The 26,985-nt window shown below is 36.7% G+C and overlaps 4 protein-coding genes and 1 long non-coding RNA gene across 16 annotated transcripts; 4 read left to right on the forward strand and 1 right to left on the reverse strand.

Moving 5' to 3' along the window:
- Positions 1 to 1,747: 1,747 nt before the first annotated feature.
- On the reverse strand, positions 1,748 to 5,300 carry LOC103961715 (benzyl alcohol O-benzoyltransferase). The gene is made up of 2 exons (XM_009374304.3): positions 4,604 to 5,300; positions 1,748 to 2,841 (listed from the first exon to the last, which is right to left on the reverse strand). Exons 1-2 carry the CDS (start codon positions 5,048 to 5,050, stop codon positions 1,903 to 1,905), a joined length of 1,386 nt encoding a protein of 461 aa, XP_009372579.1. The 5' UTR covers positions 5,051 to 5,300; the 3' UTR covers positions 1,748 to 1,902.
- A 1,412-nt stretch (positions 5,301 to 6,712) lies between these two features.
- LOC125469875 (loricrin-like) lies at positions 6,713 to 7,153 on the forward strand. Its single transcript, XM_048567926.1, has one exon. It carries the CDS (start codon positions 6,713 to 6,715, stop codon positions 7,151 to 7,153), a length of 441 nt encoding a protein of 146 aa, XP_048423883.1.
- A 5,979-nt stretch (positions 7,154 to 13,132) lies between these two features.
- LOC125469867 lies at positions 13,133 to 13,793 on the forward strand. Its single transcript, XR_007252172.1, has 2 exons — positions 13,133 to 13,269; positions 13,606 to 13,793. It is a non-coding gene; the product is annotated as an uncharacterized LOC125469867 (long non-coding RNA).
- Positions 13,794 to 17,327: 3,534 nt separating this feature from the next.
- On the forward strand, positions 17,328 to 19,246 carry LOC103961730 (phosphoinositide phosphatase SAC8-like). Its single transcript, XM_048568119.1, has 7 exons — positions 17,328 to 17,485; positions 17,635 to 17,762; positions 17,844 to 17,935; positions 18,022 to 18,079; positions 18,612 to 18,668; positions 18,834 to 18,895; positions 19,194 to 19,246. The coding sequence occupies exons 2-7, from the start codon at positions 17,712 to 17,714 to the stop codon at positions 19,225 to 19,227; spliced, it is 354 nt and encodes a 117-aa protein (XP_048424076.1). The 5' UTR covers positions 17,328 to 17,485; positions 17,635 to 17,711; the 3' UTR covers positions 19,228 to 19,246.
- Positions 19,170 to 26,985, forward strand: LOC103942137 (probable LRR receptor-like serine/threonine-protein kinase At3g47570). 12 transcript variants are annotated; one of them, XM_048568110.1, is made up of 11 exons: positions 19,170 to 19,300; positions 20,458 to 20,522; positions 20,706 to 20,804; positions 20,898 to 20,987; positions 21,113 to 21,391; positions 21,502 to 21,595; positions 21,699 to 21,773; positions 22,197 to 22,263; positions 22,377 to 22,689; positions 23,476 to 26,133; positions 26,338 to 26,985. In XM_048568110.1, the coding sequence occupies exons 9-11, from the start codon at positions 22,599 to 22,601 to the stop codon at positions 26,757 to 26,759; spliced, it is 3,171 nt and encodes a 1,056-aa protein (XP_048424067.1). In that variant the 5' UTR covers positions 19,170 to 19,300; positions 20,458 to 20,522; positions 20,706 to 20,804; positions 20,898 to 20,987; positions 21,113 to 21,391; positions 21,502 to 21,595; positions 21,699 to 21,773; positions 22,197 to 22,263; positions 22,377 to 22,598; the 3' UTR covers positions 26,760 to 26,985. The 12 variants fall into 12 exon arrangements, 11 of the variants coding, with proteins under 11 accessions (XP_048424067.1, XP_048424070.1, XP_048424071.1 ...); XM_048568113.1 differs by having other exon boundaries at positions 20,906 to 20,987; XM_048568114.1 differs by having other exon boundaries at positions 20,920 to 20,987.

Genomic DNA, 26,985 nt, shown 5'->3' on the forward strand with positions numbered 1-26,985 from the left:
CTCTCAAAAAGACTAGAATCTCTCACTTACTAATCTTCTCCATTTCTTAATTGCTCTCTTAAACTTTTATAATTATTCAATTTCTCCATTTCGTTAAGTTTTCAAAATTTTCATCCAACATTTCATTATCTTTACCTTGTGTTGTCCATGTAGAAAATTTACAAAGGGAAAAAAAAGTCAATTTACAAAAAAACTACCCCCAACTAATTTTGCTTCCCTTCCCTTCCCTTCCCTCCCCTAAATTCCTAACCCAACAAAACAAAGCTTGGCTACTAAAAAACTAGCGGAAATTCCTACTAAAATGCTAATGTGACTGGTCGTTGGTTTGGCCCATTTTCAATCTTTTTCTCTTTTATACAAAATTAATAAGTTTGAAAAGTACCCCGCTAAAAGACTAGAATTCCCTCACTCGTTTTCTCCATTCCATGATTACTCTTCATAACTTTTATAATTATTCAATTTCTCCCTTTTGTTAAGGTTTCAAATTTTCCATCTAACATTTCATTATCTTTACCGCGTGTTGTCCATGAAGGAAGTTTACAAAGGGAAAAAAAAAGTCAATTTGCAAAAAAACTACCCCCAACTAGGTTTGCTTTCTCTTCCCTTCCCTCCCCTAAATTCCTAACCCAGCAGAACAAAGCTTGGCTACTGAAAAATTAGTGGAAATTCCTACTAAAATGCTAATGTGACTGATTGTTGGTTTGGCCATTTTTTAATCCTTTTCTTTTTTTTTACAGAATTAATAAGTTTGAAAAGTACCCGTCTAAACTATTAGAATTGCCTCACTTACTAGTCTTCTTCATTCCTTGATTACTCTCTTGAACTTTTATAATTATTCAATTTCTCCATTTCGTTAAGTTTTCAAATTTTCCATCCAACATTTCATTGTCTTTACAGTGTGTTGTCCATGTAGGAAATTTACAAAGGGTAAAAAGGTCAATTTGCAATAAAACTACCCCCAACTAATTTTGGTTTCCCTCCCTTCCCACCCATCTGCTCCAAATTTGCCCTAAATTCTTAATCCAACAGAACAAAGCTTGGCTACTGAAAAATTAGTGAAAATTCCTACTAAAAGCTAATGTGACTGGTCGTTTTCAATCCTTTTCTCTTTTTTACAGAATTAATAAGTTTGAAAAGTATCCCTCTAAATGACTAGAATTCTCACTTACTAGTCTTCTCCATTCCTTGCTTACTCTAGAAAAAGTACTCACTCGTTGCCTTTTCTAGCAAAGCCATCATCTATTTTTTCAAGGAAAGTCATCATGCTTTTTAAGTTATATTTTTATGTTATCTCCGTGTGCCATTTTTGTATTACAACATAAAAAGATGAAATAATAATACATAAGAGTACTTTCACCATTGATTTTCCGTTTCCAATGATATGCGAAGACAACTATAAGTACTCGTGAGCATAATTTGGCCTAGTGTAGGGCAATTGGATGTTTTAGCCCTTTGTATGTTTAATATGTGGACAACACGTGACAAAATAACTAAATGTTAGATGAAAAATATAAAACTTAACAAATGAAATAAATTGACTAGTTATAAAACTTACAAGTTTAAGGAGTAAATCCATGAATACCTTTGCCTAAAATGAGGGAGGGGGAGCTCTTTATAGGACAAGGTCTCGTCCTCCCCCTTTACACATTTCATCTGCTAACAAAGAAAAAAAAAAAAAAGAATTATATGCTTCATGTCTACAAAGTTACCAATGACGTTCTTCAACCTACAAGTCCCTCGGAAGAAATTCAAAGAAAGTTCAAATATATTCATACGCAAAGCATCTGTAGTATTAAGGACATCCATATTACAGTAGAAAAGAAACTAATTACGGAAAATAAAAGTAAAGAAATACATGCACTCAGTACGACATACAGATTGTCGAGCAGAAATACTCATATACTATAGGGCAGACGTAATAAAACTGGTAGAGCTCTGAACCCTAATCGGTTCTTCATCCGCATTCAACATGGCATCTAGTTCCTTCACAAATATCTCCATCGCCGCGGCCGGCAAACAAATCGGAACCACAATCCCATCTTCCCCTCTGTTGTCTCTAAACGGTATGTAAAAGCTAGCCACTCCAGGTATTGCCCCGACCCCGCCCTTCGCTGGCCCACCATAAGCCGCTTTCCCCCACCCAAAATCCACTTCTCCGAACCCAGCACGTGTCACATCCGACACAAGGTAAGAATTCACCACCGTGAAGTGGGGCCTACCCTTAATAACCATGAGGTCAGCCAACGACCTCATGTATTCCTCCGTCACGTCCGCCTTGGCCTTCCTCACCAGCTCCAACGCGTACCCCAATGGGTTGTTGCATAGCCTCCCTGCCGTCGTCACCGCCACCGGGAACGCAAAAGCGTTGCCGTAATAACCCACCGGCAACGGGGGGTTGAACTTGGACCGCGAGTTCACAATGCACAACACACGCACCTCCTCATTTGGGTCTTTCTGGAGTGCGATGGTACGGCAGCGCCAGAGGCAGGCCGTGAGGACCTCGAACGTGGAGCACTTACTGAGGAACTGCGGGACAAACCTTCGGATGGCGGACACCTCGGTGGGGCGGAAGAAAAAGGACCGGTGGACCATGTCATCAAGTGGAATTATGGTGCCCTTGGTGTCTTCCACTTCTTCGTATTCGCGGTGCGTGCATGTCACACGGGGTGGGTAACGCGCATTGAGCAGCGCCCTCTGCCACACCGGCTGGACGGTCGGAGAAACTGCGCCACGAGCTATCTCTCCCAAGGCCGTCATGAATTGGACGAGCCCCGCCGCGTCGCTCATGGTGTGGTTAAGACGGAGGGCGACGATGAAACCACCGCACTGGAGCCGCGTCACCTGTTTATGAATTACGATAAATACTGGTTAGTTGAAGGCTACGTTACAACAAACTACTCTACAAACAGGACAACAATTGTCCTGAGTTTCCTTAACTTTATCTACTATCATGAAAAAGACAATAATATGTAGTCTGCTCCAAAATAATAGCTGATATAAAAAGAAAAAAACAAAAATGACTGATGTGTACACATGTGATAAATATTGACGCCAACTGTCTGTATTTAATTTTTCATCGATGACAACTTAGACATTATTTTAGGATTTGAATTTCATCTAGATTGAAATGATAGACATTTTAGAGATTTTTACATCTTAATCATTCATTATGTATCGTGCATTCAGAAATTATTTAACTTTTTTTATTTAAAATTAAATACAAATAGTATATCACGAAAATTAATTATACGATATACGATGAACAGTTAAGATGTGAAGATCCTTAAGATCTTCACAAATAAATCCGAACAAGATCCTCTTTCAGTATTTTAAGTACCATATGTTTTTGTCCGACATTTTTAAAGTTACAAACCTATGTAATCATATAAAATAGTTCAAATTTTATGTTTTAAGCAAAATTATTGCGTATAAAATATAATTATACCTACCTAGTCAAGATACTCTTTTGGGGCTTACATTCAAGATGTTATATACTCTTTTGGACCATCTAGTTTACTGTTAGTACCTAAACCATTGTTGAAACAATCATGCATGTGATGGACCACACACGTGAAATTTCTCCATAGATTTTTATCGTGAATGATAGATTGCAATTTTGAAACTTTCTCAAAAAACCATCATGATCTTTTAATCATGGATGCATGACAGATGACAAGTTTGAAAATAAGAGAGAGATGGATGCCTAAATATTATTTCACTACCACTACTACGAAGAGCAATATAGATACTTAAAATATAATTATATAACATTATTGCTTCGTTTGGTTGGTTGAATGAGATTTGACATTAGAGATATGATTAAATTGACATAGATTTATAAGACATAACCTGTAACTCATGTATAGAAATAGGTTAGATAACCCACTCTATTGTGGATTTATAACCCATCATGTCTAGTCCTGTGTATCTCACATTTTGACACAACAAACAACGGACTAGACTCAATTCTATTTTAATTGATCACAATCTATCTCATCCACCCTACCACAAGAGGCCTATATTTACACGAAAAGATTGATGAAATTTGGTGTAACTTACACTATGAACAAATCACAATAAATTAGTATCAAATTTGAAATTCAAGTAGGTTCTATTTAAGAACATTCACTTATAAAAAAAAGAATTATTATTAGCACTCTAAAATTCTCATTTTGCATTCCAAACTTTCTATATTTAAAAAGTTAAAATACATTTGTGAACAGTGTAAAATGAAAATTTTGAAATATCAATAACAATTCTCTAAAAAAATTACTAAATTATAGTACCAAGTTACGTTAACCAACATTTATTAAGCGATTCTAGTTACATGTACTAGTTTTTTTCCATATATCTTGGCACTTCTAATTTTTTAATTTTTATATTATTACTGTCAGGGTAATCAACTTGTTGGCCAGAAGACAATTAAGTTGATATTTTATCATTTTTATGAAGCCACGTGTATCGTACGTCTATTGTTTTTGGATAAGAAGACATTTACTAAATAACGTACTTGCAGTGCCAGAAGACAATTAGTACAGAGTGAGAAATGTTAATGATGAAATTTTGAGTCCTTACTTTCTATAAAGTACATACGTAATCGTACCTGAATTAGCAAGAGTGGGCAATTAAGAACCCCATCGGAACCAGGAACATTATAAAGAAGCTCCTCCAAGCAAGGGAACGGTGGCTGAAGGGCGTCACCGAATTGCTCTAGGGTAACGTCGGCATCAGCCTCAATGAACATGACACCCTCAGCCGTGCATTCCACCGTGAGCTTCCGGTCAGGTCCCTCCCTGAGCCTACCGGCGAAAGGGTAGTAAAACACTAAGGTTTGTGCAATTGCCTCTCTAAGGACATGCACAGGATCCCTTCCTTGCATGGAGGGATCGTATTTATAAAACTGTATCACGGGGATCTGAAACCGAAGACCTTCTTGGTCATCGATATCAGAAAGTTGTCGAAACTCATATGGCGTGGCCTTTGCCGGCGCCACCAGTTCCGGTTGGCGCCTCTGCACTGTGAAGACCAAAGAAATAGGAGAAGATGCCATTTCCTGAGTGAGAGAAAGTTTTGGTGGTTATCACACTAGAATATAGACAGGTTGTAGTGGTGTGGTGTGGTGTGGTGTGTACTATCGTAGTTCAACTTCGAGAGGTTATTTATAATGCGCCAGAGGGCAATGGGAAGTGCGAAGGCATGCCCTACAACTTTTTTTTGTGTGTGCATTATTTGGGTGGGTGGGTGTGAAATTGCATTGTAAATTTCATGTATCTTTTTCTTTTGTTTCGAAAAAGACGTGATGGTGGGCTTGACTGGAATTGGTTGTTAGGAACATACACTTCCATTTCCTACTCAATTTCATTGGGGTTTTGATCGGTTGGACTTGAACCTTTATAATAGACCTGGCCTAAAAGAAATAGAGAAAAGAAAGACTTGACCTGAATTGGTTGTTAAAAACTGTGTTTAGACACTAAGGAGTTTGTAGCGTGAGGTTCTCCCACCCGTAAATTGTCGCTTGTGTTAAGAAAAAAACCCTTGTCCACATGTATGGAGAAAAAATGGGAGCGAAAGAGATACTGATCTCCCTAGACTGGCATTAGAGGGGAGCAGATGGACCCAAATGACACACAAATTTGTTTTTTTTTTTTTTCTGTCGTATAATTCGATAATATACAGATATATAAACAGTTTTATGGGTCTATATCCAAATTAACGTTCATTGAAGCTAGCTAACATCGATGTTTTCCTAGAGTAGTTCCAGTTTCAAATGCCGCAAAAGTTTTCAGTTAACAAAAATAAAAAAGTAACGAAGGATATGAATTTGAATGTGATTTGACCTTTCCAAAACTTTTTTATTTCCCGTTGGGTTGGGTGGGTGTGAAGTTGCGTTGTAAATTTCATTGCCACTTTGATTGGATTGACCGTAACCTACCAAAATGAAAAGGAGAAAAAGAAAGACTTGATAGTGGACCTAACCTGATTTGGTTCTTGGCTACGCATTTCAGTATTTCTTAAACATAGTGCGCTGGTTTGTATTGCAGTGTTTTGGGAAAAAATTGTTTCTACTGAGTTATGAGAATAAGCAGTTATGAAATAAAACAGTAAAGTATTTGGTAAACTATAATTGTAAAAGTGTTTTTAGCAAAAAAATTAAAAAAAAAATTATTATGGTGTTTTGTAAATTTTTATGTGAAACAGGTGTGACCATATAAAATGACAAAAAAGAAACATATTATTAATTTAATTGTTTCAACAAATAAAATCAATTAACTAACTTATATTTTAAAAATTATGTTCAATTTAAACCTGTCTCTTCCACTTTAACCTTTACTCTTCTTCTCAAAATTCGTAATTCCCGACAGCATCCTCCAGGACAAAGACGACGAGGCAGAAGACGGATTTCAACGTTGTTCCTACACGGCAAGTCTTCCTTGATCTGGTGTGGATTATTTCGACGACATAAACTGATGGCATGTGGATTTGGATCCTCTGACGAGCTTCAGCTTGCATGTAGCGAGGCAGAAGACAGAGGCAGTTGAATATTTGACAAACTGTATTTTTAAAATGTTATGAAATGAAAAACAGTGTAAAAGCGTTTGGTAAATTTCAATATAAAAGTGAAATAATTGTATATAACAACAAAAATAGACGTAGTAGTAGGGGTGTTGGCAACGATAGCGGTGTCAAGGGTAGTTGTGGTGATGGTAGTGAAATGGTGGAGGGTGTGGTGGTTGGGTGCAGGGGTAGCAATGGTAATGGTGATTGGGGTGCAAAAGTTACAATGGTGGTAGAGGTGGTTGCAACATCCATGGTGGTTGAGGTGACTGTGGTGGCAGTTGTGGTTGTGATGGTGGCGGTAGTGACAGTTATGGTTGGTGGTGGTAATGGCAGTTGCGGTTGTTGTGCTAGTGATGGAGGTAGTGGTGGTTGCATCGACGATGGTGGTGATGTAAGGTTAGTGGTTGTAGTCATAGGTGGTGGCAGGTGTGGTTGTGATGGTGGCGGTGGTGACAGTTATGGTTGTTGGTTTAATGGCATTTATTGTTCTGGTGCTAATGGTGGAGGTAGTGGTGGTTGCAGTGATGGTGGTAGTGATGTAAAGTTAGTGATTGTAGTAGTAGGTGACGGTCATCACTTTGTTTTCAAAGGGTAAAATGTAGGTACAACGATAAATAAGGTCAAATTTAAAAATAAACGAGGGTATTACAGAATAAAAAATATTCATTAGGCTCAACTCTATTTTTTTTAGATTATATAAAAGGAGCATTTAAAAGCAATCTTGCTTAATTTTAAAGTGAAACAGTTTTTGGTGAATAAGATCAAATAACAAACGGGACCTTAGACCTATTAGAGGGATACTGTTTACCGTGCCAAACTCATTCTCTTAATATTTTCTTAACAGGTGACCAACTAAAAAAATCAGCAAATATGATTTAGAGCGTGAATTAGAATAAATCTCAATGGCAAAAGAAAATGTACCAAACCTTTATTGCTAGAAGTTATAATCGAAACTCACTGAAAAATTACATTTGAACTCTTAGATTAAAGCAAATTATTATAGTTCAAATCACTAAGACCATCTCCAATGGTTGGGCTAAAAGCCAAATTTTTTAGCCCGGAAAATTTAGCTTTTAGCCCAGAAACAACTTTTCTGCTCCAACCGTTCTGGCCTAAAATTTTAGCCCGGGATTATTAAAGAATGAACTTATGCTATTTTTTTTGTTAAATTAATTTTTTTAAAAAAAAATAAATATGTAGACTATCGTAAATTAATTTAATGAACATTTTAATCTAAAAAAATTTAAATTCCGATAAATATTGAAAAATCACTAAATTTCCCACAAAGTAAGCCGTCAACTTAATTAATAAAGCACATGATTAATAAACTTAATTAATAAAGCACATAATTAATAAAGCATATAATTCATACACTACATAAACTTAACAATCATATCCACTATCTTCACTTGGTGATGGACTTCGTTGAAATGTTGGGATATAGGGTTGAGAATATTCATCATCTTGAAACATACTCCTTGAGGCAGACTTTCGCATAATTTCCTTTTGCTTATCACGTAAGAACTTCTTCCTCTCTGGAGTGTATTGGCTGAGGTCCTTCATCATGAATTCAATTTCAAACCTATTTTCCTCCCTATCCGAGATTTCCTTCATTTGCAAACGCATTCGAGCCGCTTCTTCTTGGCGAGCGCTATGAGTCTCGTTCAATTTTGCCATTCCGGTATCAAGGTGTCCACTCATCAGATCTTGGGACTTCCCTTTTCTCTTTGCTTCCTTTTGCTTATCTCTTCCTGGGGGCCTTGCAAAAGAAGGAGATGGGGTCGTTTCATCAACACCTTTATCTCCGGCATTTGTCTGTGCAGCTTCACGTTGAAATAATCTTCTCCATTGTTGGTCCGCATCGGTTCCCCACCTTGGACAATCCTTGAGGATGTCCCAAGCATGTTGCAACTTAAAAACTTGATTTTTTGGTGTTACTCTTGTCTTGTAAATTTCCATTGCTTTGTCACCCTATGCAAAAAATACATAAAAATAATTAGTTGCAACATAATATTATGTACATGACAAATAAAATATCAAGAACAAAACTCACAATTTCTATGGCGCTCCTCCCACTAGCCATGCCAACCACGGCTCTCTCCAAGCTTCCCTTCCATAAAGTGCATGCTTTGTTGATAGTCTTCCACCGATCATAAACACCACCACCATCCCGCCTGCTACCATTGCAGTTTTCTTGAAACTTTGCAATGATTTTATCCCACAAAACCTTCTTATTTTGATTAGTGCCAACTGCACCATCTTCGCTAACAGAAACCCATGCCAAGCATAGAGCAACATCTTCCTCACAAGTCCAATTACGACCTCTAATATGCTCTCTTGCCATGTTGAACAATTTGGAAATGGAAAGAAATGGTAGAAAGATAAATTGGAAGAATTGTAAGAGAAATTTGAGTTTTGTGTGGATGTTTGAACAAATACATAGGTATTTATAGAGTTTTTGGGTGAATTTTGAGTTAAATAATTTTTTTTAATTATTTTAACCGTTAGATTTAAATTTGGGCCGTTAGATCTTTTTTTTTACCGTTAGATTTGATTATATTTGATCTCAGCCGTTGGATTCAATGTATTTTAAAATAACATATTTAAAAAAATCAAATTTGAATCTGGACCGTTGGATCAACCAACGGTCCTTGAAACGCAACCGTTGGATTGAAAAACTAGCCGTTGGAGTTCATCTCGGTGGCCGACAACCCGCTGACAGTGGGGCCCACCCTGTCGGAGACGGAATGCAAGCGCTCCGCGTGGGGCGCGTTCGCGAGTGAGCGGGCCGAGACTGGCCTTTGGGCCAGCGAGTCCAGTCGCGCGGGGGGGGAAATCTGGGGGGTATTTGGCCCAACTTTAATATTTGGCATTTAGCCCAATGTTTTAGCATGGGTTGGAGATGGTTTGGGGGGGAAATTTGGGGGGAAATTTGGCATTTAGCCCATTGTTGGAGATGGTCTAAGAAGAAAGTTTGATCTATACGGTCACACACTAAGAAATAAATAATGCAACGGAAAAACAGCACATCTTAAAGCTTCTCACCTCTACACGCCTCCACGCCTCTAAAAATAGTAGCTATTCTGCAGGATCAACCCCTACACCGTGAAATGCACCTATAAAACTCGCGTGAGTAAAACTTAAAAAAATAGTTTTGAACAAAGTCAATCAATTTATTAGTGTAGATAATATTATTTGTTAAAAAAAATGAATTAATTGATTAATTAACATCTTTTCATGATTGGTGCATTTCTTGTTCCTTCTAGCGTTTTTCTTCAAAAAAAAAAAAAAAAAAAAAAAAAAAATTCTCTCACGAATCTAAAATGCCAACTCATCACAAATCAAGAATAACTTGCCAAGTACATGAAGCATTTTATCGAACAGAGTCCTAATCTATATTACTATATAAAGCCGGAAGCCACGGGCTTCACAAAAAAGAATGGGACAAAAAATAACTTCCAAACAAAAAAGTTCAGGAGCAGCTAAAATAATTCATCAAATAATGTAGGAGTATTTTTGTCATATAAATAATTTTTTTTTTTTTTATAATTCGTACTTTACAATAGGCTACCAATAATGCAATTCAATCAGCTGTTTATTAAATATTATTTTATCTATTTTTAAACACATTTAAAATATCTAAAGAGGCGCGTAGTGCTAGTTATAAAAAAAAATTTCGCACGCGTATAATAATGTGATTCAATTAATCATCAAATAATTATTTTTTTTAAAACAAATAATATTATCTACACTAATGGGGAGGGATGGACTTAACCTACATGAAAGCTAGTTAAGCTTAAGTGAACTCAAATCTTAAGTCACTTACAAATTACCCCAATTTCACACAACCAAATTCAAGACAATTTCAGTTATGACATTGAACAAAAAGGTGTGAGAATGCTTTTGAGGGACAAGGATTGTCCCTCCCACTTCCGGTGCCCTTTTGTGCCCTCTTGTTTGTATGGTTATGATTAAGCCACGTCAACATTTTATATTACTATTCATTTTTATCTTATTATCTCTATAAAAAAAAACAATATAAAATATTATCATAGTTTATCTGTGACCACACAAAATAGAAAGACACAAAAGAACACTAAAAGTAGAAGGGCTGATAATCCTTGTCTGCTTTTGAGACTCCTCATCAATAAACACCACACAAATCACACACGTGTATGGTATGTAATCATGAGTTCTGTGAAGACCTAGAACATATTACATTTGTATTTTTTATATCTGAAATAGGAAATGTCGGCCCATGTTTATTCTTCATCAGATTAGTTATCTTTTATCTTCTTTCAGCCCAAACAAAAGAGGGAGAAGTCACTCTCTAGCTAAACCTACCAACCAACATAGAGAAATTATTCCTTCTTATCATTTTTGTTTCTGCTTGCTCAACCTATGTGCAAGTGTCGTGTAGCAATATAAACTTAAAAGTCTGAATGTTCGTATTCCTAAGAAAGTGTTGAAAAAAAAATGCAAAATTTGTCACAATTTAACTTTTAGAAGAAAAATTCAACAATTATAAACACTAAAACATCTGAATTCCACCTACATACATCTATTGAATTTCATTATTTCGATTCATTATAACTCAACTGAGATACAAATGTAAAATAATCTCAGTCGGATGATATGGCAATTAAATATTTTCAATATAAAACTGTTTGAAAAGTGATTTTTCATTATAGTTATTCAAAACAAAACACCAATTCAATTCCCTATAGAAATAATCCCAAAAATAATTTGTACTTAAGGCAACAAAATAATATTAAGAAAATTTTCCATCGAAATCATACCAGTCTACTAATTTGTTCAATTCACTAAAAGAAAGAATGTGAAACAAAACTATAAGAAAAACGTGATTGAACCTATGAATTATAACTAACATTCATCAATTCGAAAATAAAATAAATAAGAAATTCCTTGAAATATCCATAATGTAAAATTGACACTAAAACTCCAGAATAAAATCAAAATAATAAACTACATAATCGTAATTAATATAGATTTTTCCCCTTAGCCTAAGCTAGGGAGATTAGTTCTCCATAAACTAAATTAAACAAAGAGTTCTAAAGATTGGAAACTAACTGATAGCAGAGATGCCAGCTTCCGCTTCCACTGAGTCGACCCATCCATAACGCATGCTTATGTCACTGGATTCCTAATTTCTCTGTGTTCCTGGCCTTTCACACCTGGCGATGTCGCTGACTCAATTGCACAGGACGAAGGACGAAGGACTCTTTGTTGTTTGCACCTTGTTTGCAAGTAAGCTGCTTGCTTTTTAACTTGGACCCTTTATTTCTGGCCCAACTACCCGAGGTTGTACTTGCACATTTTCACTTCATTAATCCACTGGACCACGTGGCCTCCTCTTTGCATTCTCTTTCTCATACCTTTACATAAATAAAAGTAAACTAGTCAAGATAAATCAAACAGTTGAATAATGAACTCTCCTAACTAATCAAACTTATGAGAGCTAAAATATATATATATTAGTAAGGCAAACATGCTCGTGGGTATAATTTTTTTTATTTTTTTAACAAACGATAGAATTTACACTAAGGGGTGAGGAAGTGAGCTAAGCCTTACAATGGGCTTGCCATAACAATGTGGTTTAAATTTACTTTTAGTGAGAATCGAATCTAAAACCTCTCACTTGATAACTACATTGCAATATTTGGGAATTGAAGGGAAAATTAAGAAAAAAGGATGAACAGAAGAAAGAACACAGAGATATTAGAGAGAGAAAATAGGATTTGTATTAAATGATTGAATGAAGATTACACACTTTGTTTTTATAAGAGAAATCCTAACTACTCTAACCAAATACTAACAAACTTACTAACTGTATTGTTAACTGTATTTCTAACTGTATCACTGACTTGTACCTTTAATACTCCCCCTCAATCTCAACTGAGGTATCCCAATTTAAGATTATAGTAAAGTCTCAAATAGCAAAAATTGAAATATGGACTAATGGACGCAATACAGAGTGTTCTTGTTCCAGTTTGACTTTGGTGATGTTTTTTGATTGCAAAGGGTTTTGTTGCCCTGAGATTGCAGCAATTGAGCTTGCTTTTGCTCCTCATTTTCTTCTCACTGTGGTCCCACAAACATAAACCTAAATCCATACTTAAACTGACAGGTATCCATACTCAAACATGCTACTTCCACAGATGCTACTTAGTAAACTGACGGGTTAGAACCTAAATTCATACTCTAGAACAGTGCAATTTCATATTGGTTCTTCCCAAAGAATTTCAGCCCTATAAACTGATGTCTACACCTCTCGTATGAGCTTCAATCAAAGAATAACCTCTTATAAAGTTGTAACACACCCTCATGCCGGTTATAACAATTTCTTACAGGATTACCCTTCGTGGGATTTACATTAAAATTCCGTTTCTTTTTTGTTGGGTGGATTAATTCCGATGCTTTATCTTGTTAGTGTCCTGGAAAACTGGATATTGCATCAATGGATTATTTTTTATGCTCGAATACTTGGATTGTATGAATTTGGAGCCTCTCACCCATTTTTCTTAAATTGGGATTTTGCATTGGAAATTGTTGGTTTCAGCATAATTTGCCATACGGGAGTTTGACGGCGGAAGACTTGGACCTGCGAGTTGCAGTTCACTATGGCATCCCATCCACGGCCTCCATTCTTGCTTTCGACCCGATTCAGCGCCTTTTGGCCATTGGAACAATGTGAGTTAAAATGCACCTACTCTCTTCTTTCTTCTTTTTTGTTTATGCTGTTTTCGTTGTGCGAATTGATCAAAAACCAATCTACTTAGCATTGCGCACTGTCGTGTGGTTAATGAGGTATCTTGCTGCAAAGCATTGCTGTTCCACATTTCTCGGAATTGCTATTCGTTTCTGTGGTCCCAGAAATTTTGAATGGCAAAATACACATGTATATTTGGTGAAGCATGCTTGTAGATACTGCAATGAAGGCATGATATTACGTACATCTATTCGCAGATATGATATCCCTGCATCACACAAATCACATTGTTGTTTTGATTCTTATTTGTTTGGTAGGGATGGGAGGATTAAAGTGCTCGGTGGTGATGGTATTGAAGGACTCTTTATATCCCCGAAGCAACTGCCTTACAAATACATTGAGGTATCTGTGTGCACCATTCATTCCCCTTGTTTAGTTACAAGGATAAAGTATCAATAGTAAAGAGTTTAGGGTGAAACATTTTTTTTTTTTTTAATGATATATTTATATAACAACGATTATCGACAATCGTCATCTAATAGTGCCCTGTCTATCCCTTCTTTTTTTTCTCCGGCTATGGAGAATCTATGGAGAATTGGTGTTTTAGTAAGTCATTGACCAAATTTATTCACAACAACTACGATTATCGACAATCGCTCGGAAGTTTGAGAACTATTTAGCCCAAATGGGAAAAAGAAAAGAAAAAATCAATAAGATCGAAAAAGGAAAACAAGGCTCATCCAGTGAAAACATACACAGAAAGGATGAAAGCCAAAAGCGAATGCCAAAGAAAAGTCATTTTCCCAAACCCATTTACATGCATTTCCTCACTTTCCCATTTCCCTTTTCCAATTTTCTGTAATTATTTCCAAGTACAACTAATTCTTTCCAAACTCCAATCAAGAAAATTAAAAAATTGTATGTAAATGCAAGCTTTACCTGTAGATTAGCAACAACAAAAGCAAACTGCTTCCAACAATCTGGAGAAATTTGGGTTTTAATGATTTGAGTTAACTGAAATTGATTTGGATGAGCAGCTTTTTGTTTCGATTCATGGTGTAGCACAAATGAAGAGGTGGAGAAGTACGGAACGAAATGGTGAGAAAATTTGGTTGAGCAGTATTCCGTATCAATTGGCAGTGGAAGAGGAAGGAAACAATGCAGATGAGAGGAATGAAGCGGTGCTACAAATCGCCCTGGCATGCCATGCGTGCAATTTGGGAATTTCACTGTAAAAGCACAAAAAGTAGGAACACATAAACATTAAAATAAGGGCAAAAATGTCAAAACACTGTTGCTTATGAACAGTGTTTTCTCATTCCTCTTTAGTAAATATAAATTTCAACGAATCATTTCGACGTGTACGAGAAACGGAAGCACATGAATTTACTTGTGGGGATGAATAGTTTTATTGTTGGTCGTGACACAAGTTCAAACCTCCTTGAATTTTCCGCTTCGTGTATATAAAAAATGAGAGACTTGTTGAGTTGTTTAGGTGATAAGAAGGGATAAGATTCTCTCCAGATCTTCGGCTAAGGATCCTTTCTGCTCGCAATCGGTGTAGACCTTGTAACCCTCGCCCTCGTGAACAACAGGGCATTCTTCCTTCTGCCACCATCGAGAAGTGGGTGGGGATCAAATCGGCCACCAGCAGGCCAGTCTTTATCCGTTTGTTTGGAGCCGCAGTGGTAGTGGTGGTTTCCTCTGGGTCGGCGTTGGAGGCTTTGATGAATTCTCAGTGTGTGAGACCCAAAAGTTCTTCTTCGTCTTTGATTTCCAAGAAGAAGAGGAAGGGAAAGAAAGATTTATGAACTAAGGATTTGAATCGAACGGCCAAGATAACTTGGTCCTCAGAATTTGAAGCACACAGATCCGGAGAGAATTCTTACCTGATAAGAACCAATTTTTTATCTCCCATGCCACGTGGTAGCCACCACAAGCATCATTGGCTAGTCAAAAATGCCAATTGGCAACACCAGCATCTGCTAAAAGATTATCACTTGCAGCAACACATCATGAACCAATTTTCTCTATTCAAGCAGCGCAGCAGCTTGTTTTTTGAACATTTATCATGCCAACCAAATTCTCTCGTCACTAAAAGTCAAGGCAAATTTGTCACCCACCTTTCAACTTCACTGCTACCAACAATCACTTGGAACTGCACCCCTTTATTATTTGGTCCCATCATCACACACACTAGTGGCTAGTTTAATGACAGGGACTGAAACATATTGGGATCAAGATCAAGTTCAAGTTAGTCCAATTAGAATTCCAATTTAGTGAGCCGTCTTAGGTTTGAGGCACATTGATAGCAGTGGCGTAATATATTTATGTTAAGTTTAATAGTTAGTAAATAGTTGATTCATTGTATGGCCTAACCCAACCACCCTTCCCTTAGCAGATTATCCCATCCACTTAAATGCAGAATATTGTTGTATCAAAAAGTTCTTTTAGCACCCTCCCTTAGAGTAGATTATCCCCTCCGTTTAGACGTGGAATATAATTGTTCAAACAAATAGTCTTTTATGCAACGAAAATGCTACCTCAAGTTAATTGTACACTGTTGTGTGGAAGAATAATATGGTAACCACTTTTGAACTCAATAGTGGTCTATTTACTGACCAAGAATGAGAATGCAAAATGTGGGTATAATTCTAACTCTTGACATCATGCGTTTACTAAAATACAAGGAATAAAAAGGTAATGGAATCCCTTGTTAAACAAACGTGTTCTGTTTATAATTTCAACCATGTATCATTACAAATAGAGACTTGCTTATTTCGTACTTGAACAATGTCACGTATATATCACTTTCATATCATTATCATATCCACAAAGTAAGCAAGCATGCCCTAAATTACAACTACAACAAGAATTTTCTATCGATCGAAATAGTCCAGTCCAAGTCAAACCACAACTCACAAGTAAAGAATCCATCATTCACACTTTTTTTTTGTACTTAGCCATTTAAGATTTAACAACTTCCTCCACTTGCAACATTGCCTACTTGGAAAGACATCCCACCCCGAGGGGAGTATTTATCAAATATAGCAAAAAATTAAGGGAGTTTTAACAGATCACTCTCGATACTGTTCACTTTTAATGAAAAACCACATTTATACATTTCGTTGGTACTATTCATTATACCTTTAAAAAAGGCTTTTCATTAAAAGGAGAGTTTTTTTGGATTTTTCGTTAGTTTTCCCAAAAATTAACCCTTAATTTCAAAAATGTCAATTTTTATAAAAACTTTCAAATACATCCAAATTTTCACTTAAATAGACACAAATACCTCAAATTAAAAATTAAATAAATTAAAGGTTTTTTAGCTACCGTCGCCTCAAGCTCCGATCCAACTCACCTTTGCTTCTACACTCCACCACCACAACCCTATCCCCTTCGACCCCTAATCACTGACATTGAGCGCTGTCATGGTTATCACAAGTTGGAGTAGCAGAATTTCAACCATGCCTACTAATATCATTTTTAGTTTTAAATATAAAAATAGTTTTAAAGTTAATCCACATGTCGTTATATGATTGTATTTGTAAGACCCACCTGATGCCACATCATTACACTAACAGAGCAATTGACATATTTTTCATGAAAAAGCTAAAATGATCACGATGGACAAATTTGAAGAAAGACTAAACTGATTCACGATAGATAAATTCAAGAACACTATTATTGATTATCATTAATTGTTAAGGACCAAATTAAGATGTTATGTCAATATCACGAATCATTTTGGCTAAAAAACCTTTAATTTATTTGATTGTTAAATTTGAGAGTATTTGTATCTATTTCAGTGAAATTTTGGACATATTTGAAAGATTTTATAAAAAATGATATTTTTTAAGTTAAAGGTTAAATTTTTGCAATATTTGATAAATACTCCCCCGAGGGTTTAACCTCCCCATCCACCCACCCACAAAAACCCAAAAACGATGACTTGGCTTCACACAATCCCTCCGCTTGGCAGCCTTGAGAGGTGTTGCCCCGTCATCCAGAAGAAATTTTTAATTGTGACAGAAATATAAATGATACATTAAGTATTTTTATATAAATAATAAGAAATTTTATTTTTTAAGTTATTAACTTTTTAACATTAATACGAAAAATCTCTCGTCATCCGGGTAGCCCAAAACAAAACCTCGACGATATACGGAGTGGCGGGAACGATCAGATTGCTTATAGGTAAGTCAATTGCTTGCTTTTACTCGCTCTGGAGTATTTCGAAACGAAAATGTGTAACTTTTTTCCGTTGTATTGTATAAATCTGTGGATTGAATGGCTATATTTCCAGGGAATGGTGTTTGTTTGCTGAATTGATGTGTTTAGTGCAGGAAATTGTGCTCTTGTAATAACTTCGCGGACGGAAGTTGGGACTTATCTCGGCTTCCCTGTTTATCGACTGACCTCGATGAGGTTTCTGTCCTGCAACGATGGTATGAAGAATTCAACTGCTCAGGAGGTAAGGGTTTTGATTCTTTTCATTCGTTAGCGAGTTTGAGAGTGACTTGGCATGTTTTAATTTTGTGATGTGTTTGTGCAGAAAAAGGATGAGGCGTACTTCATGGCTCTGTTGAAAACAGTCCAATCAACTCCGGGGCTGTATTTCTCGTACAAGACTGATATAACACTAAAGTAAATTCTTATGTCTATTTATGTATCTATTCGGTAAAGTGTTGTATTTATTTATTTAATCATATATAATTGATCATTTCTACCAGCTTTCAAAGAAGATGTAAGTTAGTGGAAGGATGGATGGCCAAACCAATATGGAAGCAGGTTAGTTGGAAATTTGGAATATTGGGTTTATCGGGACCTGATTATTTCTTAAAAGTGATTCATGTTATATACATCAGGTGCATATAAGCATATATATTGTCCACACGTTTAGTTTACTAGGCATCCTCAACTCTTTCCAATTCAGAGGGTTAATGGGGAAAGAAAGGAAAACCGCCCTAAGGATTTGCCAAGTTCTGTGTTTTTGTGCACTATACTTATCTTTTGTTCTCAAGGTGAAAGTTTCAGCTCAATAAAGATACCTTCTCAGTTCATATCCTTGAAAACATGCCATCCTTTGTGCAATTTTTTGGTTGTCAAGAGATCTCCCTTCCCCTTTATCGAAAGGATTTTTTTGTCAGCACTAGAAGACGAGAAAGCATGAGTATCGAGTCAACTGACACACCATATCATATGGATGTTTATCAGTTTTTTCTCTTAATACCATTTTAGCTCCTATCAAATGTTTACTTTACACATTATGATCTATGACTAGTAATTGCTTGGTAGTTTTTAACATTATTTGTGTTTTCAGGCTGAACCTCGATTTGTTTGGAACAGAAATCTTTTGGACGAACTTATCAAGTATAAGGTTAGACTTTCCATCTTTGAGGTCATAATTAGTTAAACAATTTGAAGTATTTTCTGGCTTGCCGCTACTTAATGTATATCTTTAAGGAAGAACAGCATTTCCAAAAGTCGTCAGTTCTTCGCGCACAAATTTTATTGCTAATGCTCATTAATTTTCTCATGGCAGCTTGATGGGTTCATTATTCCTCTAGTACAAGGAAATATCCTGAACTTACTGATTTCTTATGTGTATGTCCCTCTCTCTCTCTCTCTCTCTCTCTCCCTCTCTCTCCCTCTCTCTCTAAGATTGAGATTCAGAGTTTAGGTGAGTAATATGTTATGGTGTTCCTTGACCTACATTTAAGCTTCCAGACTGCACAGCTAAAGCTAAAGGGCTTATCTGCCACACTTACGATAGTCTCAAGGAGGTGTACCTGGCGTCTAGGCACAATCTTATAGAGATGATTGATTCTTGTAGTCACTTTTGTGTCTGTATCTGCATGTTTTGAAGGACTTAAACATGAAACACTGTAATGTGGTCACGTAGGGACAAGAATGTGGAGAAGAGGAGCCAACCTTGATGGAGATGTTGCTAATTTTTTGGAAAATGAGCAGTTGGTGGAGATTGAAGGTTTCCAGCCTGCATTATTGCAGGTAATTCTCATATGAAGGTTCAGAAAAGAAATGTGTGCTGAGGTATTATTGTATCGGAGTATTTTTAGTTACTATTATGTTTCTTTGCCTAAATAGGACATTAGCTTATATCTTGGTCTCATTGTACATGTGATCAACTAAGTTGGCCGAGGATTAAACATTTGAGAAAAGTATATTCTGTTGAGAATGAATCCCATATTGATGGGAGGAGGGACCTTGCATGAGCTTATAAGTAAATTGGGCTAATCCCCATATTGCGAATTGGTTTTATGGTGGAACCTCAACTTTCTTCACATTCTGCCCTCCTTGTTGATGTGAGAAATATCATAATTGTAGAACTTTGTCATTCTTTTCTGAGGTTTATGGACTGCCCCTCACATAGATGAAACTTTTGTACAGTTTAGTAAGGATAGATTGGTTTTTGCCAACTTATATACATTTAGAGAACTTTTTCAATACTATACTTTCTATATATGCAGGCGCTGTTTCACTATTAACCCTTAAGACTGATAATAGATTGGAAGTTTTGTCATAAATTAATTCAAGAAGATTTATTTATCTATTCCTTTTTTCTGAATAAAGACCCTCCATAATACTTTTGATATGTTTTTCAGATTCGAGGTTCAATTCTGCTTCTTTGGTAGCAAATTGTTGACTTGAGCTATAAACCACAACTTTGGTAGCAAATTTGTTGCCAAAGATGCAAATCCATCCCTTTTTACTCTTTTCTGGCTTCTGGTACAGTTCTTGTTAGAGTAGTTTCTGAACTTTCCCAATCTACTTACAGTCAAATGTTGTGGAGCGCCATTTTTTTGATCTTTCCCAAAGATATGGAGAGACAATGGCAATAGACCTAACTGATAAAGGAAGGGTTTCTTCTCTTTTTAATTTTTTACTTTGAATTTAACAATCCTTGCACACTGGTTCACCTTTACGTTAAGCTGAAAAGTTTGTAATTTTTTTCCTTCAAATTGTGTTTGTACGACATGCTCACCTTTTTGTGGCTCTGGGATTCGCTAAATAAGCAATGGTGCCTATAACTCGTCCCAGCTGATTGCTTGTGCTACACAAGTTTTACTGTTTTTTTAATTGTATGCAAAGTATATGTTGTTTCATATATTTCCAGTTATAAGTTTTCCATTTATTGTTATTTGTAGCATGGTGATGAAGGTCAACTAAGCACGGCATTTTCTGCTGAAATGCAAAATCTACCAAATGTGAGGTGACAATTTGCATACTTATGTATGCAACTATGTTGGCTCCCAACTGAATCATTTTCCCACTTCAAGTGGATTCCTTTTTTGTTTTCGAGGTTGCTTAAAACGAAGTCAGTTCTATTGGTTGGCATTGGGAACAATGTCAGAAATGAGATTTTGTTCTCAACTTACTAGTGTTTTTGTACCAGATACGTTTCATTTGACTTTCAACATGTATGTGGTAACTCAAACTTTGAAAACCTAAAGGTTCTATACGAGCAGATCTCAGAGCAATTTGAAAAGCAAGGGTAATGAAAGCGTAATATCTGATTGAATTAAGTATGCCAAAATCCAGGTATGCTGGCTATATGTAATACTGTTTTTAATCAAAATTGTTCCAGTTGAGCAGATACTTCCTTGTAGATGCGAAAGGCAATATACTGGAGGAGCAGAACTGCATTGATTGCCTTGATTGAACAAATGTTACTCAGGTTTCTAAGAAAATTACCTAGTGTGATTGATCTTAATAATTTGTGCCAATATGATATACCATATGCCATTGCATGAGTAAACTGAGATTTGATATTCAATTGTTTACTGGTTCGTTATTTTGTAGAGTTGCTTGGCCCAGAAGTCTCTAGATGCACAGTTGCAGAGGACTGGAGTGCTGGATTCTTCTGAAAGCATTTCTATGTTTGCTGAAGACTACCAAACATTTAGAGCATGTATGGAATTATTCGTGTCATGTATCCTGTCTTTCATAAATGATCAAACGATGTCTATAATAAGTTGTTATACTTATTCTCAATTCCGGGTCTTTGGTGTGGGCGGAGCAAGGTGACGATATAAGCTTCGACTAAGCAAGGACGTATGCCCTTAAAGGGAACCTTGTTAGGTAAATTCAGCTGTATAGTATGACTCGAATCATGGACAATATATATAATGTAATTATGTATATATGTCCTTTTTTTTTTCGAATCATATTCTGGATCCATATGACCGCAGATAAGGGAAGTAGACATTTGGAGGAATAATTAAAGATGGGATGAGTGCTCTTTCAAGATATATTTTGAATAACTTTCAGGATGGCATTCGGCAGGTAAACTGCCTCTCTTTGGCAAATAGAGTATTCCTCATCTGCATGAAAGCAAGTGACTTCCATGTATATATACTTGCTTAAAATAAGTTTCAAATTTGTTCAGGATGCTATGGATCTTATCAGTGGCCGCTGTACAGTTAGAAGGGATATTTCACCATCCCGGGCTGAATCTTTTTCTGTAAGTACAATGAATCTTTCAAAGAAATTGAAGTGCCTGAAGTCCTTGTCTGGTTTTATATATCCCTTTGTTATCAGTTATACAGATCCCGGGTAGGATAATAAAATCTTGGTCCATCTTCTCGGAACCTTGATATTTTAGTTTATGATCGTTTGGGGAGTACCCTTATGGTTCAATTGCATCTCATGAAAGTAAATTTATTAAGAAATCATGCCTACTTTAGCAAATACGAGCGATATTTAATGGATATGCCTTTAGTAACGAAAGGAGAAGTAAAATTCAATTCTAGCAAACTTGATGTTTGATTGGCCAGCTTGGCATGTAATCATCATTAGTTGGCCACGAATGTACGTAACTTGTGCCGCTTTTAAAATGCCTTCACTGAATCTATGGTCAAGTTTTAAGTGAGAACAAACATTGCAGTATCTACCGGTGGCATCAGCTTTGCTAATTGGAGGGTAGACAATGACATCCGTCACACTTCAACAAGGTATTACTATTATTTGGTTTTGCCTGAAATCTTAGCACATGGAACTTTGTTCTCAGGTGCGAGTTCTATTCAATATTCACTAAGACCTGAGAAATTTCGAATCCAACTTGCAGCAGGTCGAAATGCCCAACAGTACATGTCTTCTATTCTTTGTGCTAGAGTGACTGCTGGAGTAGCGGCAGCGGTTAAAGCTAACGGAAGGTAATTCTGTTTGAGACCTCGCTTGTGCAGACTAGTGTAACATTATTCTGAACTCGTTCATTCAAACCGTAGAGTTACTGTGTTGCAAGCCTTGTAATTTCGTAGCTAATATTTACAAGTGACTTGTGGTTAAAATGGTAAACTTGTTTTACTGTTTCCAGTTGCAGCCGATAAATTACTTAGTACATTTGGCCACGAGTTCAAATGGCAGTACAATTGGATATGGTACACTCCTTTAGACATTGTTTTGATAATCTTATGCAATCCAAACAAATTGAAATCGCTCTGAATTTACTCCAAATCTAACATGATTTCAACTGGACGAAATACTTACAATGCCCTTTTGTATTTACTGATGCCAGTTAAACTCATCTCTTCTTGATCGTTGTTAACTTTGCAAACCCTGACTAGAAATAAATATAAAAAGCAGTACGAGAAAATCTGTCCTATCGCCAATTGTTCTCTCGTGTAAAACCTAGTTCTATACAAACTTTGATTGAAAACTTTCTAGGGGGATGACAAGGATCAGACTGTTGTGGACTAAGTTGGTCTGACTATTCCAATCCTCCTAAGCTGTGGACTAAAGTTGGTCTGACTCTTCCGTTCCTTCTAAGCTGTGGACTAAGTTGGTCTACCTTAATATCTGTGGCCATCCAATCTCAAGTGTTTTTTTCTTACATGTGATAAGATTTCTTAATTTCTGTTGGCTAACTATTAAGTTGGTCTATCTTAATTTCTGTGGCCATCCAATCTCAAGTGCTTTTTCTTACATGCGATAAGATTTCTTAATTTCTGTTGACTAACTACTAAGTTGGTCTATCTTAATTTCTGTGGACATCCAATCTCAAGTGTTTTTTCTTACATGTGATAGGATTTCTTCTCTTTAGTGCTTTTGTGAAAATTAAACTTTGGTTTTCTGGTTTTTCATTTGTCTTTGAACAATGATGGAGCATTCACGTACTATTCCTAATCTGGTTTTGTTGAAATTCCTGCATGGCTTCTTTCTCTTAGTCTTATGCATGATGAGCACATGTCCGGAATCTGCTGCATTTCCCAGCTCTACCCTGCTTGGAAACGAATCTGATCGCTTGGCTTTGCTAGACTTCAAGAAAAGAGTAACTGAAGATCCCCTCAGTGTCATGAGCTCGTGGAATCATTCCATCCACTTCTGCAGCTGGGTAGGCATTACATGCCACCGTGCCACCCAAAGAGTCTTGATTCTGGACCTGCAAGATAAACAATTGGTAGGCTCCATTCCACCTTCCATTGGGAATCTTACTCGTCTAATTGAAATAAGCTTGGGAATCAACCAGTTTCATGGTGAAATTCCTCAAGAATTGGGTCGACTGTGGACCTTGGAAAGTCTCAACCTGTCTTTCAATTCTTTAGGCGGGAAACTTCCGACTAATATGTCCCACTGTACACAACTCAGATTTTTGGATCTTTTATCCAATAAGATCATTGGGTCAATTCCACGCCAACTGAGTTCATGGTTGAGTTTGACTGTTCTACAACTTGGAAAAAATAATCTCAGTGGAACCATCCCAGGTTGGATAGGAAATTTTTCTTCTTTGAGGAGTCTTAGACTTGGCGGCAACAATTTTCAAGGAAGCATACCAAATGAGCTCGGGCATATAACAACCTTGGAATTATTCATAGTTGTGAACAATAATTTGTCTGGTATGCTCCCTTCTTCAATTTATAATATTTCTTCCATATACATATTCGGTGTTGCTAAAAACCAATTCCATGGAGAGCTACCACCAAATCTCGCCATCTTGTTTCCTAATCTCGTACAATTTTACTGTGACATAAACAATTTCACAGGAAATATTCCTGTATCATTGTCAAATGCATCTAGACTTCAGGTGATTGATTTTGCTACAAATGACTTCACGGGGACAGTCCCTGGAGAAAGTCTCAGAAGCTTGCGAAGCTTAATTTCGCTAAACTTTGCACAAAATCGACTGGGAAATGGAAAACTTGGTGATTTGAGTTTTCTCAATTTCTTGACTAATTGTACTAGTCTTCAAAAATTGCGTCTTGCCTATAATCGTTTTGGAGGAGAAATCCCAAGATCCATAGCCAACCTTTCGACCCAACTACAAATTCTTACTCTAGGGGGAAATATGTTACATGGAAGCTTCCCAAACGGCATCGGAAATCTGATAAACCTCATTGGTCTAGAGATGGCTCGGAACTATTTGGCGGGTGTTGTCCCTGAAGAAATTGGGAAGCTCGAGAAGATGGGGGAACTGTATTTGTATGATAACAAATTTTCTGGGCCAATTCCATCTTCCCTGGGTAATATGACTTCATTGATAGAGCTCTACATGGATAGAAACAATTTTGAGGGAAGCATACCTCCAAGTCTCGGAGACTGTCCAAAGCTGCTAGTACTTACACTTCATAATAACAATCTAACGGGCAGCATACCTCAAAAGCTTATGGAGCTTTCAACCCTTTCAATTGTTTTGGACCTGTCTGAAAATTATTTGATTGGTTCACTGCCAAGTAATGTGGGTGATCTGGTGCATCTCACACTGCTAAATGTATCAAAAAACAAGTTATCAGGTGAAATCCCCAGCACCATTGGCAGGTGTACTAGTTTGGGGGGCTTGTACTTGGACGACAACAAAGTTGAAGGAACAATTCCTCAGTCTCTTAAAGATTTAAAGGGCTTGGAAGAACTTGACATTTCAAGCAATAACTTATCCGGGCAGATTCCTGAATTCTTAGGCAAGCTTGGAGCACTTAAGTATCTCAATCTTTCTTATAATGATTTTGAAGGCGAGTTGCCTAAAGAAGGAATTTTTTCAAATGTCAGTGGTGTCTCGGTTCTTGGAAATTATAGGCTCTGTGGTGGCATCCCACAATTACATCTACCTGCATGCCCCAAAAACAAACACCATTCATCTCGAGGACTACTTTCCCCAAAAGTAGTCATCCCTATATCTTGTGCACTTGCATTCATAATTGCTCTATCATGCTTCTTCAGTGCTCGTTCAATGCTGAAAAAGTCAAGAGATGGACTTGTAACTTCACGTTCTTATAAGGATTGGAAATTAGGTGTTTCCTACTCACAACTTGTTGAATCGACTAATAGTTTTTCAGTGGATAATTTGATTGGTTCGGGAAGTTTTGGTTTTGTTTATAAAGGTGTAATTCCTAGCGATGGAACGGTAGTTGCTGTTAAGGTATTAAACCTTCAACAACAAGGAGCGTCCAAGAGTTTCAATGATGAATGCAAAGCTTTAAGAAGTGCCAGGCATAGAAATCTTGTCAAGATCATAACTGCATGCTCGAGCATTGATAATCATGGTAGAGACTTCAAAAGTCTAGTCTTCGAGTTCATGCCAAATGGAAGTCTTGACTCGTGGTTGCATCCTAGAGATGAGGATCAATCTCCAAGTAAGAGATTGAATTTTATGCAAAGATTGAACATAGCCATTGATGTTGCTTCTGCGTTAGATCACCTCCACAACCATTGTGAAACGTCCATTGTTCATTGTGATCTAAAGCCGAGCAATGTACTTCTTGATGAAGACATGGTAGCCCATGTTGGGGACTTTGGTTTAGCAAGGTTCCTCTTGGAAGCATCAAATGATCCTTCTCTTAGTCAAACAATGTCATCGCAGCTCAAGGGTTCTATAGGTTACATTCCTCCAGGTATGAGCTTCCATCATTCTAATTTATATTTTCGGTTCTTAATTATTAACTTATTACTAAAAACCAACTAATTAAATTCTATTTATTAAAGATATACTATTGACTCTTTTTCCTGGAAACAAGTAACATTAATCTAAAATAAGATATCAATTTTAATAGTCAATTGCATGTGACATCTTATTGTCTATATGTATGTCATGGCAGAGTACGGCATGGGAGGCCAAGTTTCCATACATGGAGATGTTTACAGCTACGGGATACTTTTGCTAGAAATGTTCACAGGAAAAACACCTACTGATGACATGTTCATCGAAGGTTTAAGCATTTACAAATTTGCAGCCATGGCTTTGCCTGACCATGTCATGGATGTTCTTGACCCTTCATTGCTCCTTGACTTCGAAGCTGATGGTAGTGTTAACGATGACAGATACGAAAGGACTACGCTGCCCAAACGTAACAATCGCGGAATGGTGAAAGCAAAAAAGGTAGAGGAATGCTTGTTTGCTGTGATGCAGATAGGACTTTCCTGCTGTGCAGTATCACCAAGGGAGCGAATGCTTCTGAATATGGTTGTTGGAAAAATGAGTGCAATTAGAGGCTCGTACCTCAAAGTTCAAGAAGGCTAAAGAATGGCAAAGATATCTGCTTGTGGTTTTTCTTTTCTGTACCTTTCCTACCATCGCTTTGAACCTTGCCTCTTTTATGTTAGCGGTTGTTTTATAAGGACGAAGTTTTCATTTGTATGACCTGAAGCTTTCAAATTCTTATTTGTGTGGAGCTATTTGTAATTGTCTTGGTTATGTCTATCCTGTTTAGAATTTGATAAACTCAATGCTGAAGTAGTTTATAACA

The sequence above is a fragment of a genome, unplaced genomic scaffold (genome assembly GCF_019419815.1).
Source record: "Pyrus x bretschneideri cultivar Hongxiangsu unplaced genomic scaffold, Pyrus_bretschneideri_v1 Contig47, whole genome shotgun sequence".
Classification (NCBI taxonomy): Eukaryota; Viridiplantae; Streptophyta; class Magnoliopsida; order Rosales; family Rosaceae; genus Pyrus; species Pyrus x bretschneideri.

Excerpts from the sequence above, each read along its gene's own strand:
- LOC103961730 (XM_048568119.1), top strand. The coding sequence starts at position 17,712 with ATGAGGTTTCTGTCCTGCAACGATGGTATGAAGAATTCAACTGCTCAG. Across the intron at positions 17,763-17,843 it reads AGAATTCAACTGCTCAGGAG|AAAAAGGATGAGGCGTACTT; the intron begins GTAAGGGTTTTG and ends GTGTTTGTGCAG. Across the intron at positions 17,936-18,021 it reads AAGACTGATATAACACTAAA|CTTTCAAAGAAGATGTAAGT; the intron begins GTAAATTCTTAT and ends CATTTCTACCAG.
- LOC125469875 (XM_048567926.1), top strand. The coding sequence starts at position 6,713 with ATGGTGGAGGGTGTGGTGGTTGGGTGCAGGGGTAGCAATGGTAATGGT.
- LOC103961715 (XM_009374304.3), bottom strand. The coding sequence starts at position 5,050 with ATGGCATCTTCTCCTATTTCTTTGGTCTTCACAGTGCAGAGGCGCCAA. Across the intron at positions 2,842-4,603 it reads GCCCACTCTTGCTAATTCAG|GTGACGCGGCTCCAGTGCGG; the intron begins GTACGATTACGT and ends ATTCATAAACAG.
- LOC103942137 (XM_048568110.1), top strand. The coding sequence starts at position 22,599 with ATGGTAAACTTGTTTTACTGTTTCCAGTTGCAGCCGATAAATTACTTA. Across the intron at positions 22,690-23,475 it reads TGGCAGTACAATTGGATATG|TCTTATGCATGATGAGCACA; the intron begins GTACACTCCTTT and ends TCTTTCTCTTAG. Across the intron at positions 26,134-26,337 it reads TATAGGTTACATTCCTCCAG|AGTACGGCATGGGAGGCCAA; the intron begins GTATGAGCTTCC and ends ATGTCATGGCAG.